This window comes from Limanda limanda, chromosome 5 (genome assembly GCF_963576545.1).
Source record: "Limanda limanda chromosome 5, fLimLim1.1, whole genome shotgun sequence".
Taxonomy (NCBI): Eukaryota; Metazoa; Chordata; class Actinopteri; order Pleuronectiformes; family Pleuronectidae; genus Limanda; species Limanda limanda.
This window is the reverse complement of record NC_083640.1, coordinates 17,593,584-17,610,618: the sequence shown is the minus strand read 5'-3', so window position 1 is coordinate 17,610,618 and position 17,035 is coordinate 17,593,584. Positions and strand designations below refer to the sequence as shown.

Below are 17,035 nucleotides of genomic sequence, written 5' to 3'. Positions count from 1 at the left end.
GGGATAATTTTTTTTACATAATTGTAATAATCAGTTCCAGTTCCTCATCTAATATCCTTAAAATAACAGTAACGCATCCTTGCTCTTTTGTTCCATGATCAGAGAACGTGTGAGAAGATGTTTCACACTATCTGCTTGCTCTTTGTAAAAAATCTGAAATCATTAAAAACCTTATCGTGCTCATTTGTTAGCAACTGTAACATAATTGATATTATCAGGAATCTTAGTCTGCCCTTCAGGTCTTATTTAGTATTTTAGCTCTGAGAAAAACTTAATGAATTTGAAACCCTGGTAATCAGCGTGGACAGTTTCATTGTAAACAGCTATTTGTGTATAATGCACCTGGTAAAACTATTTCTCAAATGTAATTATACATTGTGTATAATTTGTTGCCAGGATTTGGATTGTATCAGGATAGATTTTTGGTATGGCTACCAACATGGTTGGTAATATGTGTTGGCTGCTAATCCATCACTTTGGTCTTTATATACAGTCTATGGTGTAGACTGAAATATATAAACAAATCTTTCTAAATAACCATGAAATTCTAGACAGATGAGGTGACCACAGGACCAAGGGACAGACCACCATGGTTACCATAGTGTGTCTTACAAAAGTTTTTTTCTGTTGCAGTTTAGTTGTATAGAAATGTTATTATTGGGAGATATGGTTGCTGTGGATATTAGTCTGTGAGCCTATAACAGGTAAAAAGCAGGTATTGTGTTGTGCCGGAGAAAGAGGTTTAATCTCCGATATGCCCAAACTATAATATCAATGAAAGGCTCTTTTCATTATATGACACAATCCATAAGAATAATCTAAAAAAGTGTTCCGTAAATGTAATAGAAGTGGAGCAAGTAACATTAAAGATGAATCTCCTTTCCTGGACAAAAATTTGCATTGCATTTTTTTTCACGAGGGGAAAAACTACCAATTTTACCCACCAGCTTAATAAACTGAATATGTTTTTCATGTCATATTTAATGCAAAGGGACATAATGCCATTGTGTGTCACTATGGATTAGCAATATGAAAAGATAATAAACTCTGTTTTGTAATATGCTTGCTTGCATGTGTGTTTGTTTGGTCGGGATTACGGGAAACCCAGTGTTTCTCTGCTATACTGACAGTTAAGTAGAAAGACATTAATTGGCATGCTAAGCCCAAAGCATTCCCAAACATGGCAGAAGATTTATGCAAATGTAAGTGTGTGTGTGTGTGTGTGTGTGTGTGTGTGCGTGTGCGTGTGTGCTTGTGCGTGTGTCTACAAGAGCTTGCATGAGTTCCCAATTGAACTGCAGCTATTAAGTGTGTTTGAGCTGGGCGACACATTAAGCCGTCATGTTGAAAAAAAAAAAAAGTTTCAATCGCACAGAAGATGTAATGGAAGGAGATGTTTCTTGCATGATGACAGGGCTGCGAGGGGGCTTCCAAGGTCCTGTGACTCTGTGAAGTCACTTAACATAATTTACCACGTATGTCAGACGAGACTGGGGATGATAATTGAAGGTGACCTCAATTTGAGAACACTGCAGTGTGCAGGCCATTGATTCTTGCAAAGAGAGGGAATGTTTCTGTCTCCCGACCAAAGGATGGAGCGTGTGCTTATGTGAGAGAGAGGAGAGAGCACGAGCCTGTGTGAGAGTGTAATGGTGTGACTTTATTAGGACCTGTGCCGTCGTTTCTATCTCTTGATCTAGAGGGACTAGGTCATCTATCTCCATTCTATCTCTCTCTCTCTCTCCTAAGCTCTTCTACGCGTTTCATTTTACCTTTCTCCTCTTCACATGTTCCCCTCTCGCCGACGAATCACTCTTTCTCCTTTCACTCATCGCCTTCCCCTTCCCCCCATCTGATGCTCCTTTTATTTACTGCTTAGCCACAACCCTTTTCTTTATTGTGCCGGCTCTAAAGTATAAATCTGATGCCGCTTTTCCTCTCTCCAGTCATTACAGATATTGCAGATAGCTAACGAAGCAATTACACATGGCAGGTTTGTCGCCTCTATATAAGAGAGCAGTGGAGCCTGGCATGCCCGTAGATGTGGAGAGAGATAGAGGGAGATATAGGCTCCCGTGTAAGAAGGTAATGGAGCAGAAAGCCAATTCTACCACAGTGCAGCAGTAATAATTATGACTGATCTCAGGTGTCTGCTATTATCATTATCGCTAGACAACTGTGTGCATATGTGTTAAGTATGATGGGGATAAATCGCATGACAAGGAGGATTGAAAAAGGCGACGGCCGTTTTGTGAGAGGTGGGTGGTAAGATGGAGGGAGGGTAAAAAGAGGAGGAAGATGACGAGGAAAGGGAGTAGGGGAGAAAGAAAGAGGTCCTCCGAATGATAACTTAATTAAAGTAAGACGGGAAAACAACCAAAAAAATAAATGTGGACCGTGTGCCTTTCATTAATGAGACTCGCAGCAGGGATTAGAGAGAAGGCTCATGGAGGAGGGAACAGAGATCTCAGGTTAAGTGGTATTCTCAACAGAATGAAGAGATAGATCTCCTCTCCTGGCGTTGATTAAACCCATAATAATCAACTCTGCTCCTCGAAATTACATTCGTTCAAGTTTTCCCATGAAAGAAAATACCTTAGTGGCCTCAGAACGGTTTGGATATAACTCTACACCTTTGCATCGATTTGTATTTGCGGATCTTTGACCATGCAAATTAACACAACCTCCAGCCACCACTCAGCCGCTCTCCTGCAGCTCCCGGCTCATCAAACACACAAACCTCTGCTTGTTTCCTTTTTCCTGTACCCTACACAATGTCAGTGGTGACACTGTGTAATTCAGACAATACTTGTTCAAACTGGAAGCATATGCTTTCGAAGATCAGCAAACCAGCAATGGGTTGCCCCCAAAAGTCAATGTACCAAAAAGTCAATGTATTTTATGTTCTGCTCTCTGTGGTATGGCGCAATCACCATCTCTGAGTTAGCTGCCTTAGCTGACTTAGATTGCAAGACACTAATAACCCCTTGTAATGCTACAGTGAAATGAGGGACATGGACTTATGCTATAGTTATGTGATTGTTGAGGATTGGTTCCCGAGGCATTTGATGTACCCCCCACTGGCTAAATCCTTTTCATGGCGTCTTATATGATATATACACACAATATAGACATGTTCACAAGATTACATTTTCACGGTAGGGGGTCATAATTGGTGGCATATGCATATACTGTAAATGGTGTGAGACATACATCATTTATATGTCAGTATCACAGCGGTTTGGCTCTTTGGGGCCCGTAATTCAGAAATCTATAATGCAGACACTGAATGGCTCTCCTATATAAAAGACATGGCGTCGTGAAAGAACGTGGGTACAAGAGAAATACATTTGACTTCATATGGTATGAAAGTTAATGCACATGGCGTAAGGATGAGAGACATATATACATACATACAGAGAGAGAGCGAGATGATCTATAATTTATTCAGCAAAACAACCAATGTTAATTGAATTTGTTTGAGGAGTTGGGCGTCTCTTCGAGGAAAGGTCAGCGTCAGGTGAAACCTCAGTGTCCATAACCATTAAACCACTAATTTACCACAGAGTAAAGGCTTAATAATAGAGCAAATGTTGCTCTGAGAAAGGTTTGCAAATGCGAAGGATCAAATATTTAGTAGATAAGCCTTCTACTGTATCATGAGACCAAAGGGAATGTCAAATACTGTCTAACATACAGACAGAGGGGACAGCTGGGAAGATAGATGGCAAAGGCTAATGCAGAAAATATGTAAAAAATAAAAATAAACTAAATTCTTTAGGCAGTACAACATACAGGGTCCCATCAGCCACCTCGTGTTGCTGTAGAGACATCCCTGTATAAATCATCTACGATAAGGAATGAATAGACCAGCCTTACCCAGGCCTCTACTCCCCTATGAGCTTAACTTTGGTCTTGTCCACTCTGCAGCTGGGGGCCTCACATCCATCTTTCCCAATCTTCACTTCCTTACACCCGGGCCACACTGGATGCTTGAGCTGCGCGTGTGCATCTCTAAACATCTTGCTTTTCACTTTGGTCTCCATGTTATCAGGTGAGTGGAGCCCTCATGCCCACATGAGCCAAGTGCCTTCAAGAGTCAGACCTCACCTATTAATGTGCCGTGGGCGGTTCACAGCAACATAGGCAAGAAAAAAAGATCTTCCACCACAGTTTCAATGTCTATCTGTCGAAAATATGTGATAAATGTAAACAACAACACCTGTACCTTTTTCAAAGTAAAAGCAGCTATTATAGCCCTTTTATTGTGTAATGTGTGCAGAACCAGAAGATGTAAGGTTTTGTTTAGTTGAGTGCTGGTATTTAGTGACTTTAATTTGAGAAAATACAGTAGTCGTACCAGAGAGGCAGCTGTAATGTGTGTCCCAGGCTTTATTTGAACCCCTCCTTCCAATTATCTTTCAATCAACCATACTACATACTGCAGCTTTAAATCAAGGTACACTTTCTTGAGATTTAGTGAAAAAAAACTGTTCTTAACTTTATTAACATATCTAAAATGTCAAACGATTAGCTTTGGCTCCTTCCGAGAGCTTCCTTTACCCAGTGGCTGTGATTTAAAAAATCCACTGCATCGCAAGATTAAATGCTGCGCCCCCGCCCCACTCTTTTCAACCATGTTATTAAATTAAAGTTATTGCTGCAGCTGATTGCTTAATGTTGCTAACTGTGATCGCAAGCTGATTCATAGTTAATCTTATTACTGTTTCTGTAACACACCAAGCCTGAACAAACAGTTTACTGTTTGTTTAGCATCTAGATAGATGTGTCCAGGTAAGCCTCAGAAATAATATTCTTTATTTTACGAAATGTAAACTGAATGCACAGATTTCTGACTAAAGCTGACAATTTTCAGCTGAGCTCTTTCCTCATCACACCAGATTGCTCGGAAATATTGTGTTTAACGAACGGAAGAAGCTCTACAATTATCTGGATTCATTATATTACACAGCCATCTTCACTGCAGCAGTGATTCCTGCACTGAAATTAACTTGAGAAATATTGTCACTGAAGCCTTCATTACATAAGGGAAGACGTTAACCTGGGGTGAGAGAGACAGGGTTACCTTTCATAATCATCAATTTACATCAAGGTCTTTTTGCACCTTGAACCTGTCTTTGAAGGCTCCTGCTGGGGATGAGAACTGAGGAAATCATTTTAAATACAGGTCATCCCTGTCCATCGCAATGAAAAGGAAAAGCTTTGAATTTACACTGCACCAGACGGGATACTTGAACCGCCTTAGATGGTTGCCATAATATTTTTCTCCACGTATCCCTGGGTTTTAATTTCGCTTTAACATTTTACCATGGGAACATTCATATACATTCTGGGTCAAACTGGTGGATTTCTCTGACTTTCATTCTTGACCGTGGGGTGGTCAGAGCCTAATTATTCCATATTAACCTGATTTGATATTAACCTTTTCTACGACTTGACATGCTGTATATCGGCCGTGCTTTTACTGCAGGTTAGGGTAGGAGCTCTGCATGAACACCGTTTTTTCCGAGGGTTCCACATCACTTTCAGAGGCTAAAAAACAAAAGTTAATAATTCTGACAGTCTGAGAGGAATCTAAGCCTCTCTTTAGTCATTTGATGCCTTGTATAAATTTAATTGAATCCCAACGAAAGGCCAACAAATGCTCAGAGTGTTCGGGGAGACTGTGGCAGGAATATTGTATAACAAGTGCCTTAATTCCCTCAGAAGTAATTATGCTCTGTGATTAGGGAATTGTGCCTTAATGTAATTATACTGTGCTTTAAAGATTAATTTTGTCTGTGATGGCACGCTGCGTTATGTTGTTGTCTCACCACATTATACATAATCACAGCTCACTATCTCAACTGTTATCTGCAAAGAGTTCCCTCTGGTGTGGAGGATAGACACCGTGTGTTTGTGCATGTGTGTGTGTATGGGAGGGGGGGGGGGTATTTGTGCATGAACATGCCACACCTGTGCACACAGATGACTCTCTGTCCAACTGAATTTCATGAGGGATTATGTACTGCAAGTCTGGGTCTCATATGTTAACTCCCATCTACTTGTTAGCATGATTCTCTTAAACTTAGGGGTCAGTGCCACTCAGGTCTTTCCTTGAGTCCGCTTATATGCGTATTTACAAATAGATTTATTGTAAAGGGTCTGTATTTTTATCACGCTTTTCTGTTCTCTTTAGAACTTTATATGCTTTACAGTACAGTTTGTTATTCATACACACCCAGTGCATCTATGTGCAGCACTTTCTCACTCCGTCCATCAGACTGCTTATTGTGTCGGGAAACTCCAATCTCTTGATTGTTACATTTGTGTTCAGCTCATATGTTCATCAATCAATCAATCAAATTTTATTTGTATAGCCCATATTCACAAATCACAATTTGTCTCATAGGGCTTTAACATGTTGTGACATCCTCTGTCCTTAACCCTCAACAAGAGAAAGGAAAAACTACTAAAAACCCTTTTAACAGGGTAAAAAGAACGTAGAAACCTCAGCGAGAGCCACATGTGAGGGATCCCTCTCGCAGGACGGACAAGAGTGCAATAAATGTCAATTTTACTATATGTCAAGCAGTCCTGCTGCATCATAGTCTATGGTCAGCAGCTAGCAAGATCATGATCCACCATGAAGATCGGATGCCATTATAGTCCACAGTCATTGTCCACTGCTGCCAATTAGGATCCATCATCAGCTGCCACCTCGGTCGTGGTCCAACACCATTATGAGATGCCAACACGATAAACGATAAAGGATCTTTGAAGTACAAAGAAACTGATTGCACCATCAGTCCTTAAATTTTTTTCATTGGCACATGACATATAAAGGTCAAGAGTCATAGCGGAAACACAATGTAGGCCATTATATTTCATCAATAACGTCATAGAACATTAGGTGAAGGGCGCTACAGCTACTGGTGGTCTCTGACTGTCTCTCTCTAAATTATGCTAAGGTTTCTGACCGATGCAAAATCTCCTGATCCCTGCTTGTTGTGTTATTTCTGGTTGATTTGACCAAGGTCGAAGGGCCACTAGGAAATATCAAAGTTCTTCTAATCAATCCCATTATCATCAAGTTTCATGTAACAAGTGAGACGATTCTGCATCCTACTGGTGCAGATAAAAACAATAACGAAACAATGATGATTAAGCCGCTTCTGTGCAGATCTGACGTCACTTTCATAAGCTGCAGCAGAGGAGTTCTATACTGGTCTATACAGTAGTTACAGCCACAAGGAAAGAAATACCTGCATAAGAATGAGATGTAAATAAATGTAGAGAGCAGGTGCACTGAAGCTCCCTGGTAAATGTAGAAATTATGTAAATCCACACTATGTGTTAGAGCAGAAATGATTCCCCCTCTCGCCCACAGTAGAACACCACACAGGGGTTCTGTTTTAAGCACTTACCCTACTGACTCCTCTTCCCCGTTCTTCTCCATAATTCGTCCCCAGGATTTCAAAGAAGATGTTGGGGTTCGAGCCGTTGTCAGTGAACTCCAGGAAACTCGTGAGGCCGCTCACACCGTTCTGCAGGGACAAAATGATTTCATTTTAACTTATGTTGTTGTTCGGTCAAATTGTTCACTGAATAGCCGTGATTTTTATTAAATAATCATGGCTATAATCGCCTCATCAAACTACAAAATTTGAACAATATCCCTGTTAAGATCGAAGGACACCTTACAGTGAAACAGAATTTTTTTATCTTTCAGGTACTTAATTAAAAGAATCTATCTGTTAAAATATAAGAAAATATGTCTGATTTTGATTGCGTGCATTGTTGCTTTTTTCTGTGTACAAGACATAAAACATTGGAGACATTTTCCACTCGAGAATATATTGTCCTGAGTGTCAAGGCAGTTTTAATCAGTACACAGACACACACTCGTGCACACATGCAGGTGCTAGTCCCCAACCTTTGCCCTTCCTCCCAGCAGTGTGACCTGTCAGTACAAGTGACACTGCAGCTGCTTCAGGGAAGGAGAAAGGTGTTATTCTCCTTAATATGATTCATACCACGTGTGCATGTTTGTGTGCCTCTGTGTGATTGTGCCTTTTATGTGGGGTGATCTTGGCTATGGTGCATGTACACACGCATGCGTGTGTACATGCACCAAGGGCAAATAGGCACTTGCACAAACAGTGACACAAACAGTGACAATCTATATAATTATTAATATAGTGCGTTCAGCATAATGACGCATACGTTTCTACAAAACATTATAAACAAGGTTCAGAAAAGGTTAAGATTTTCCCAGCTTTTTAATCTATATTTGTTATCATTTGTTAAGTTACGTAAAAAGAACAAAATAGTAACAAGAGCAGAATAATTCCAAATGAAAAAAATGTCAGTAAACATGAATCATTTTACTAGCATCATCATTAATTAAGTAGTTAGAAAGTTTTATTTAGAATATGCCAAATAGGTTCTTAGAAAATATAGATGTAATTAAAAGTGTGTGCCCACTTAGGGGTTTTAGTTATTGTGTTGCCAAATTATTTAAAAATAGAAGTAATAGACTACAGTCAGTTCAACGCGAAATAAATCAACAGCACCGGAGAATGCATCCTCCAAAAAGAACAAAAATGAATTGACACCTTTTTAGAATAGTGTTTATAAAACCAAAAAACACTTAAACTGTCATGACGGTAATATTTATGCAGGACGGTTGTATTGGGCAACATTAGTTTTAACTAGGTGTAACAATAAACTGCCCAATGAGGGCAAATATATGATATGGTTCATGAATTCTGTTAATATGCTATTTGGCTAATTAATCAAATTTGACACATAAGTATATTATTACCGTATTTAATAGATTTATTCCCCTGGGAGGACCACAGACCCACACACTAAACCGCATGTTTATTTGCTTCCTTGAAAGCCGAGTAAGGTTGAAACCTGCTTGGATACTGTTCATTGCTTTTTATAATTATTCAGTTAATTAATGTAGACAGCTCGGTATAGGCAACAACAATTATCTTTATTTTAATGGAACATAGTGTAAATGTAATATAGCCTGAAAACATGATTGAAAGGCAAAGAAACAAATAAAGAAACAAGACTTCAAGGTACTTTTTGGCATTTGAAAGCTCCTTACAAATAAAAAATAAAGGTGAACAAGCCCGTTTCTTACAATACCAGCTGTAATTTATCCTTAAGAGTAAAGCCTTTGAAAGACTTTGAAACAGCCCCATGGCTCCTGGCTGGGAGGTGTGGGGCTGCATCACAGGATTAACTGTTTATAAAAAACAATCAACGGAATATTAAAATAAATCCTAAAACTGCTTGAATCATTGATACTTAAGAAAGTGGATTATGCAGCTAATGACGGGGCGGGGATATGCAGTTTCACCTGGTGCATTTCACTACCCGCTATATGAACCTGTTTGTGGACGACATCAACAGAGCTCCTCATCAACAGCTGCAAATTGGTATCTATAATGGCACCAGATACCAAATCACAGATTAAAAAGACAGACACCCAGCGAAGCACATGGCGGATACACTGCAAAACAGAGCTGATGCCAGAGTGTTCGAACTCAACTCCGTTACTGCTTTGGGCTCTTGAACGCAGCTCTTTCGAGACATCAGGGCTGGTTAGACAGCCGGGGCTGACTGATGAAAGCTCCACACCCCAGACAGATCTCAAGGTGAATTGCAGAGATACATATGAAAGCTATTGCGCTGTATTTGTTATTGTCTGACGCTAATCCTTAAATTAACATTTCACTTGGCTTCATCGTTCAGTCGAATTTCCATCCCTGGAGTAGTTTTTTTTTTTTCTTTATTGATATCAAAACAGAGGGCATTGATCCAATTGGATTTAACAGTGATCAAAGTGTTGCCAAACCCAAACGTGAACTCAAGGTGAGATGCAGAGATTCAGGAAATCGCAGCCGCGGGATGAAAACCATTATCTCCCACAAGTCAACTGTGCAGCAACTGAGGGGAACTTGCTAATTGATGCACGTGTTCCTTTAAAGCTACGCAATCATTTGAAACCAATAGCACTAAGGTCATAAAGTTACTGAGCACAGATCGGAAAATAGAAACTATTTCTTGAAATAACAAACAGAATCACATTTCCATGGGAAGTAGACGGTAAAGAGCCTTCTCCATGTTCCACTTCATCCCTGGGGAGGATTTGTGTTATCACAAGAGATGCCAATGTGTAAATGACTTCAGAAGGGATTGCATCTTGCTGTTTCGACTACAGTGCCTCATACAAAACAACAGCAGTCCCTGGTCTCAAAAACCTCATATAATGAGCAGATTGGATTGAAATGCAAATACATGCTCAATGAATGAGGTGCAAAATAATACAGTTTTCCTAAATGCTAAGAAAACACATGAAAAACATTAATAAATAGGAAGAAATGTAATATTGTGCTCATATGTTGTCGTTGGGAGTGGGGATGGACATATGCTGTTGCTTCAACTGTGGCGAATAAAACCTGCGTTCCAAGCACCCAAAATAGTTTTCTACTGCAAGGCAAGACTTTTGGCAGATTTATTCAAAATAGTCTTTTAGAATAAATGTTTTCTTTTTTTTTTGGAAACAAAGAATTTATGAGCTATTTTTAAACTGGCAAGGACGCGACGACAACATCGCACAGCAGTAGAGCGCCGCAGGAGACGGAAGAAACAGATGGCACGGTCCACAAACGGAGATTAGATATCAGTGACTTTGGGTCACAAAGATATCAACAACATTTCAAATAGAAATCCAGAAATGGAGAAGGTTTCACTGGTGATTATATAGTGCAAATCAGATTTGATCTTTCGTGCTGTTTCTTTTTACTTATATTTAAAAGCGTGTTCACCACTGTAAACAACAGTAAGCGTGTGTTGGTTGAACATTATCCTGGATTATTTCTGATTACTTATTTTTTTTAAACCAGAGAAGTCTTTTGATATTAATATATGAAAATCGTGGAAACTACAACTATTACATTGTTGGTAAAGTTTTATATATGGAGTATTTTTATCCAAGCGTTTTTTTGTTAGTTTCAGGAAATTGTGGAAGATAATTAATAAAGGTCTTTCTAGATTTGTATTTTAATTCATCCACTGTCTTTCCTCTGTTTTACTCCCACTGTTTTGGATGAAAATGCAATTTTGCTAATTATTAGTCTCTTTCAAAAAAAACGTAATCTAAAACGTGTACCATCATATCATATCATTCAACATGTCCCTGTTATTGTGAAGCTCATCTAATTATTTATATAATTGCATATATTTTGTTATTCATATCATATTGTGTACTATAGGGAATGTATATATATATAGCTTTAAATTAAATTTGTGAGCTTAATATGTGAGAAGTACATGGTAGCTTGACCGTTAAGTGTTTCAGATGTGAGAACCCTGCTGTTAGGAAACAACAGCCTGAACGCCAATGCCAACATTATCGTCAGTGTCTTGAAGCCTCAGACGCTTACTATTTATAAAGCTAGTAGGCACGTAACATAGTAAGAAATACAGAAGCATTTTAAAGGATGGGAGTTCATGTGGATTCTATCGTGGACATGACCCCATTTGAAGGCAGACTATTTGCTAGAGTGTTAAAGTATGTTTGAAAGCATTTTGAGTTGAACAGCTCCCCCCAGACCTGCAGGATAAGGTATGTGCTTTGCTTCTCTTCCCTCACTATCCTACCTTTTTGATAGTATCCAGCATGCTCTTGCCTCCCTGCCAAGGTTTGGAGGTCTTCCTGATGCAGCTCAGACTGGCCATGCTGTGCCACTTCCTATCCTCCAGTTTTCTGTGAAAGGTGTTGGCCAGCAGCAACACAGAGTCATAGATGTAGCGGTTGGAGATCTACAGAGGAAGAAAAGAATTTTTTTTATATGAAACCTTTGCACACATACACACAAAATAAGAGCTTTAAGGATGACAGGGATTAAAACATATTGTAGGATCTTGGCACCACAGAAGGAGTCAGAGAGAGAGAGGAGTTCATTTAGTCCTTGATAGATTGCTGTGCGATGCACCGAGCCTCTTCTCTCCATGTTAATGAGAATATAATAAAAAAGACTGCAACAGGCATGATTCAACGCACACGCAGATGATGTATACCCGCTCACATTAACACACTTACCAACACAATAATATAGAATCACAAGCCATTAGCTCAGTAACAGCGCACCTCATATATCACAAAGAAGACACACGCACACAGGGGAGAGAGAGCGATAACGATGCCCGGAATTAGGTCAATAAATTATAGTTATAATAACAGTTAAATTGAAGGTTTTTCTTTATGTTTGCTCTGAAAACAAACTTTTATATGGAATTCATCCCAACTCAGCTCAAAAACTGTAACTTGTTAAAAATGTATATAATATCCTTATGTATAAAAAGAGGGTGAAAAGTAAGATGGCTGCTTCACTACAAAAAAAGAAATCTAGAGCTAAGTCTTAGGTCTCTAAGAAAATACTGCTGCAGATGTTTTACAGTATTTTCAGGTACAAACATATTTCAGTTTTGGTAACAGAACAGTGAGTAAATGAATCCATGAGAACAGTGTTATTAGAAAATCCAATATTTGAAAGGGTGTAATTATTCTAAGCGAGATAGTCTTTGGAAAATTACTGTCACCAATCATAGACTCAAAATGTGAAACATCAAAATATTTGCTTCATGGGTGTGTTTCTTTACAAATATAATTTAACCTAATTTTTAAAAAGAACGAGCAGCAGTTTTGCTTGTTTGATCGACAACTTTCCCTCCAGAGCGTTAATTTTACTACTATGCTGTGATCCTTGTCCATCACTATTAACCGACAGTAAAACAAGTTCATCTTACATCCAACTTTGCTGACTTCATGTTGAACTATCTTGGGTTTTGTCTCCCAGTCTTCCACTTGTTGTCTTTTATCTGACAATCACTCTTCTCTCTGCTTATTGCTTTTTCTCTGAAATGTTTAAGTGAGACTACCTCTGCTGTTTGGGGAACTTGAATGATCAGTGGCTCCTGCTCTTCAGGCGAGCGTTATGTGCGAGTGTGTGTGTGTGTGTGTGTGTGTGTGCATGTGCATGTGCGTGTGGTCAGCCTGAGCAGATGTGCTTCAGTGCAGTGTGAAATTGGGCTTCTGGGCCACTCTCTGACCGCTGAGATGATCCGTTTCCTCTCTTTCTCTCTCTCTCTACCTTGCTTTCTCTCTGACTGTATTTCTCTACCTCCCTCTCTGAAATCAACCCACACACACAGGATATAAGAATAAACGTGAGTGAAGCGTGTTCCAACTGTGCATCCACGATATTATTCTCACTCTCTTTACCAAATAAATACATTGTCCCTGACTATAATGAGTATCAGTCAAACACATATACACACACCAGATTATGTATAATTGTGTATCTATTCAAAGAATATCTTAAAATGACTGGATTCTATATTCTATATGACTGAATATATTTTTATACGTGAGAAGCACTTAATTCACATCAGGACACACAAGCAAAATTAATATTAATATTCTTTACATTATTCAATGTTTCAGGGCCTCTTGTGCTTCCAGGAGTTAACAACGTTTTTGCATCACAAAGGCAGTATATTTTACAGCCATAGGCTTCCATCAACTTTTAGCATAAAACCTTTGTGAATTAAGCTTATATTTACCATTTTAGTCATTTTTTAAAATATATATTGTTACTTTATCTAATTAAAAAGAATAAACATGACATAAGAAAGACCATTCTCTCTTACATCCATGCACTGATTACAGCGGGTGAGAGTCACAGGACCTGAAAGGGCGATATCCACATAAACATTAAGAGCACGTCTCTGTTTTCAATGTTTTCCCAACTTTCATCAAATGTGTTCCCCCGGGGTCTTGTGCATCCACATAAATCAACAGCACATTAATTCAATTTCGTATTTTTGTCTTGACAAATAAATAAGAGTGTGTTCCTGTTTCTCCGCTCTGTTTGATGGCAGACTGATGACTCACATACACACAAAACGGGATAATAATTGCATACATATTGCCACCCTAGGGGACATATTAAAACAACAAAACTACTAAGTAAAGGAAATGTGAAAGAAAAGGGAGGGGGAAAATAGCTGTCACTTTTTTTCAGAACTGGGCTATAAGATGAATTGTGTGGTCTGAGATAAACACACACAAGGTTGTGCGCTGACTTTTTACCAAAATGATTAATGTTCCAGGTAAAAAAAAACAGCCTCACAGGCATAAAGGACAATGTCAAATCAGCAAGCCCGGGTGAACAGGAAGGCTTTTGGAGCAGGAGACATGTTGAAATGTCACACGCAAAAAAGAAAGGGAGCTGCGTTCAGGCAAATATGGAACAGCCGAGCGGCTTTGAAGAACATACAATAAGTCGTTTTCTCATAAACATGTAGAAGAAACCCAAAGAATCGTGTCTAAAATACATTACAATAGAGAGATTTTCAGAATACCTTTGCATGTAGAATGTATATGTCTGGGATATATGTAGATATACCTCAGACTACGACGTGTCTTGTTTACTGCGATAAATTAATTCGATATGTTGTACTGCATATTTAACAACAATATAACATATGAACAGTATCACATATTGATCAAACATCATGGACATATGCTGCATTCAGTGGACTGGGACCATCTAGTATGATTCAATTCACCAGCTTTATGATGTTTACAATGTTCCATGATTAGCGACATTATCAGAAATGTGTTTATCACTGAGGTTATATTAGTTGATGGTGTCCTATTAAACTATTCTTCCTTATATCCATACTTAACATGCATATTAGAAACACCTGTCGGTGTAATGCAGCAACACAACCACTTACTATGACCTCAGTGTTAACACATACAGTATGATTTCATTAACACCTCTATAGCAATGTGGATAAACGGCTGTAATGGATTGCGTTATCTAACAAAGTGGATATTGAGTGTATTTCAGTGTATGTGTGTGATATCACCAACATTTGTATATGTATTCTTGTTCTCTAAATGTCATTTGATGCACTTTGTTGTGCTGCTGTTTCTCATTTGGGAACAAAGCTGCCCTGTAACACAGTTGGTCCTTATTGACTTTATTCGCTGGGGCTTCAACCCCATTTTTCGATGTCTTGCTCTTTGATAGTGTGAATTTAGACTAAGGTTAGTTTTCGATCACTGCAGGTAATTAAACTGCAAGAGGACAAAGCGTTAAAGAGCCGGACAACAACTGCTCTGGGGAGCTGGCTGTGATGATACAGGCTGAAGCTTCCCGATCTATATGTTTCAGTGAGTGAAATAATACAGTGAAATTCCGTGAGTCTGTGCAATTTTGTGCAGATTAAGATACATATCTGGATCTAGTGAATTGAAATGTGGAATAATAAATTACTTTCCAATTACTTTCTATATGACACTTAAAATTGTTTTGTGTCTTATTGACTTCATTGAAAATGGTCGAAAATGGTCAAACTCACCTCCAGCTGATGGGACCTGGGGTTCTTGGGGTCACAGAGGGAAGTGTCGATCCTGTGGTTGTGTTTGACACAGCGCTGAGTTGTGTTCTGAGGCACAGGGAACATCTGCCGAATCAACGTCAGCCGACCGATTGACTTCATAACCAACTCCTGCAAGTCGTAGTCGGAGATCTCCTGAGAGAGTGGACAGAGAAGGGACATGTTTAGGAATATTGGGGAGACAAATAACGTGAGATAAATAATTATCAAATCCATGATGTCATTTTTATGTGCAGAGCCCCTGTAGCCAACATTTATGACAAAAAAAAACAACCACAACCACAACCACAAAATGAAAGAAGAAACCTTTTTGGGTACCTTTACTTCAAAGTTCCTGTAATTCATATTCAAAATGAAATATAATATATAGTTTAGGCCCATTGTCACCACACTGTGAAAACCATCGTCTGTATCATCTGCAAAAAAACTGTAATTTTGATCAAAGGAAAACGTCAGCAGATGGAAAGAAAAAATGTGTGTGTGTGTCTGCGTGTGTTCACATTTGTGTTTGCTCGCCGTGTACATACATGTGTGTTTGCACGTACTCTGCATGTCCTTGCAAAACCTTGGGGAAGGAATCATTACTAATTTTAGCCCTAGGACACAATCTTTCTCTCCCTCTCTCTATCCATGGATCTCCATCCATCCTCTGCAAGTGCAGAGGGTCATGTGGTGACGAGATGAGACCTGACGTTTATTGTCCCGGGTGGAGGCGACACCGCCACCAACTGAGACAGCCTCTGCTTTCTTTGTATATGTGTGCAGGGATGTCTGCGTGCTACGTGTGCGTCTTGTGGGCATTTTTCAGTTTGAGTGTTTGTGTGTACATATGTTTCCATGAGATTGCTTTTCAGCCTTTTCATTGAGCAAAATAACCTTTTTGCTTCTGTTTCAATTGCAGATTGCAGCCTACTCGACCGGGGGGCTGAGACCCTGCCTGAGGAACCTGCATATACATTAACAAGCCATCACACACGATAGGGAAGGGTAATATTATAGATTTCCTTGGTTCATTGACTAATCTCATCGGATTTTATATGAATGTAATTAACGTTCATTAAGACCTGTGAGCCTTCACGGGATGTGATCAATGGTGATTAGAGGCAGTTTTATACAGGCTTCATTGGAATAGTTGTGCTCATCTGCATTAATTACATTGATGAATGGCCCTAACTCGATATGGTTTGCACAAATATACATTTGTTTCTGAAGTCATGTTGACGCTCCTCTGAATGTTTTTAATAAACCACGTCAGAATTGAGGTCCAGTGATGCAACCTCAGATACTTTCAAAGACCGCGCTTTTTTTGCTGTCAAATCAAATAATTTTTCTTGAAATAGAGTAACCGACCTGAGATCCTCAATTGATTTAAATGAATAATAAAAGATAAAAAAACTGAATAAAGGGGTGTTATCACCTTGAAGAAGACCTTAAAGGATTAAACAGGTTTATCCTTGTATTAATACCCTGTGCTCTGAAGTATCTACTTTCTAAACAGTCAGAGTAAGGAATCTATTTGCTGGGCTCAAACATGGAAAAA

The 17,035-nt window shown here is 39.0% G+C and overlaps 1 protein-coding gene across 1 annotated transcript in view; it reads right to left on the bottom strand.

Annotated features, from left to right (window-relative positions):
• The window catches only part of grid2 (glutamate receptor, ionotropic, delta 2), a 436,646-nt gene that overhangs the window by 116,791 nt on the left and 302,820 nt on the right, over positions 1-17,035 (bottom strand). The window contains exons 6-8 of the mRNA XM_061071705.1: positions 15,457-15,630; positions 11,683-11,844; positions 7,428-7,547 (exon numbers count right to left, since the gene is read on the bottom strand). Of these exons, the coding sequence (XP_060927688.1) occupies positions 7,428-7,547; positions 11,683-11,844; positions 15,457-15,630 (456 nt within the window). The remainder of the gene's footprint in view (positions 1-7,427; positions 7,548-11,682; positions 11,845-15,456; positions 15,631-17,035) is intronic.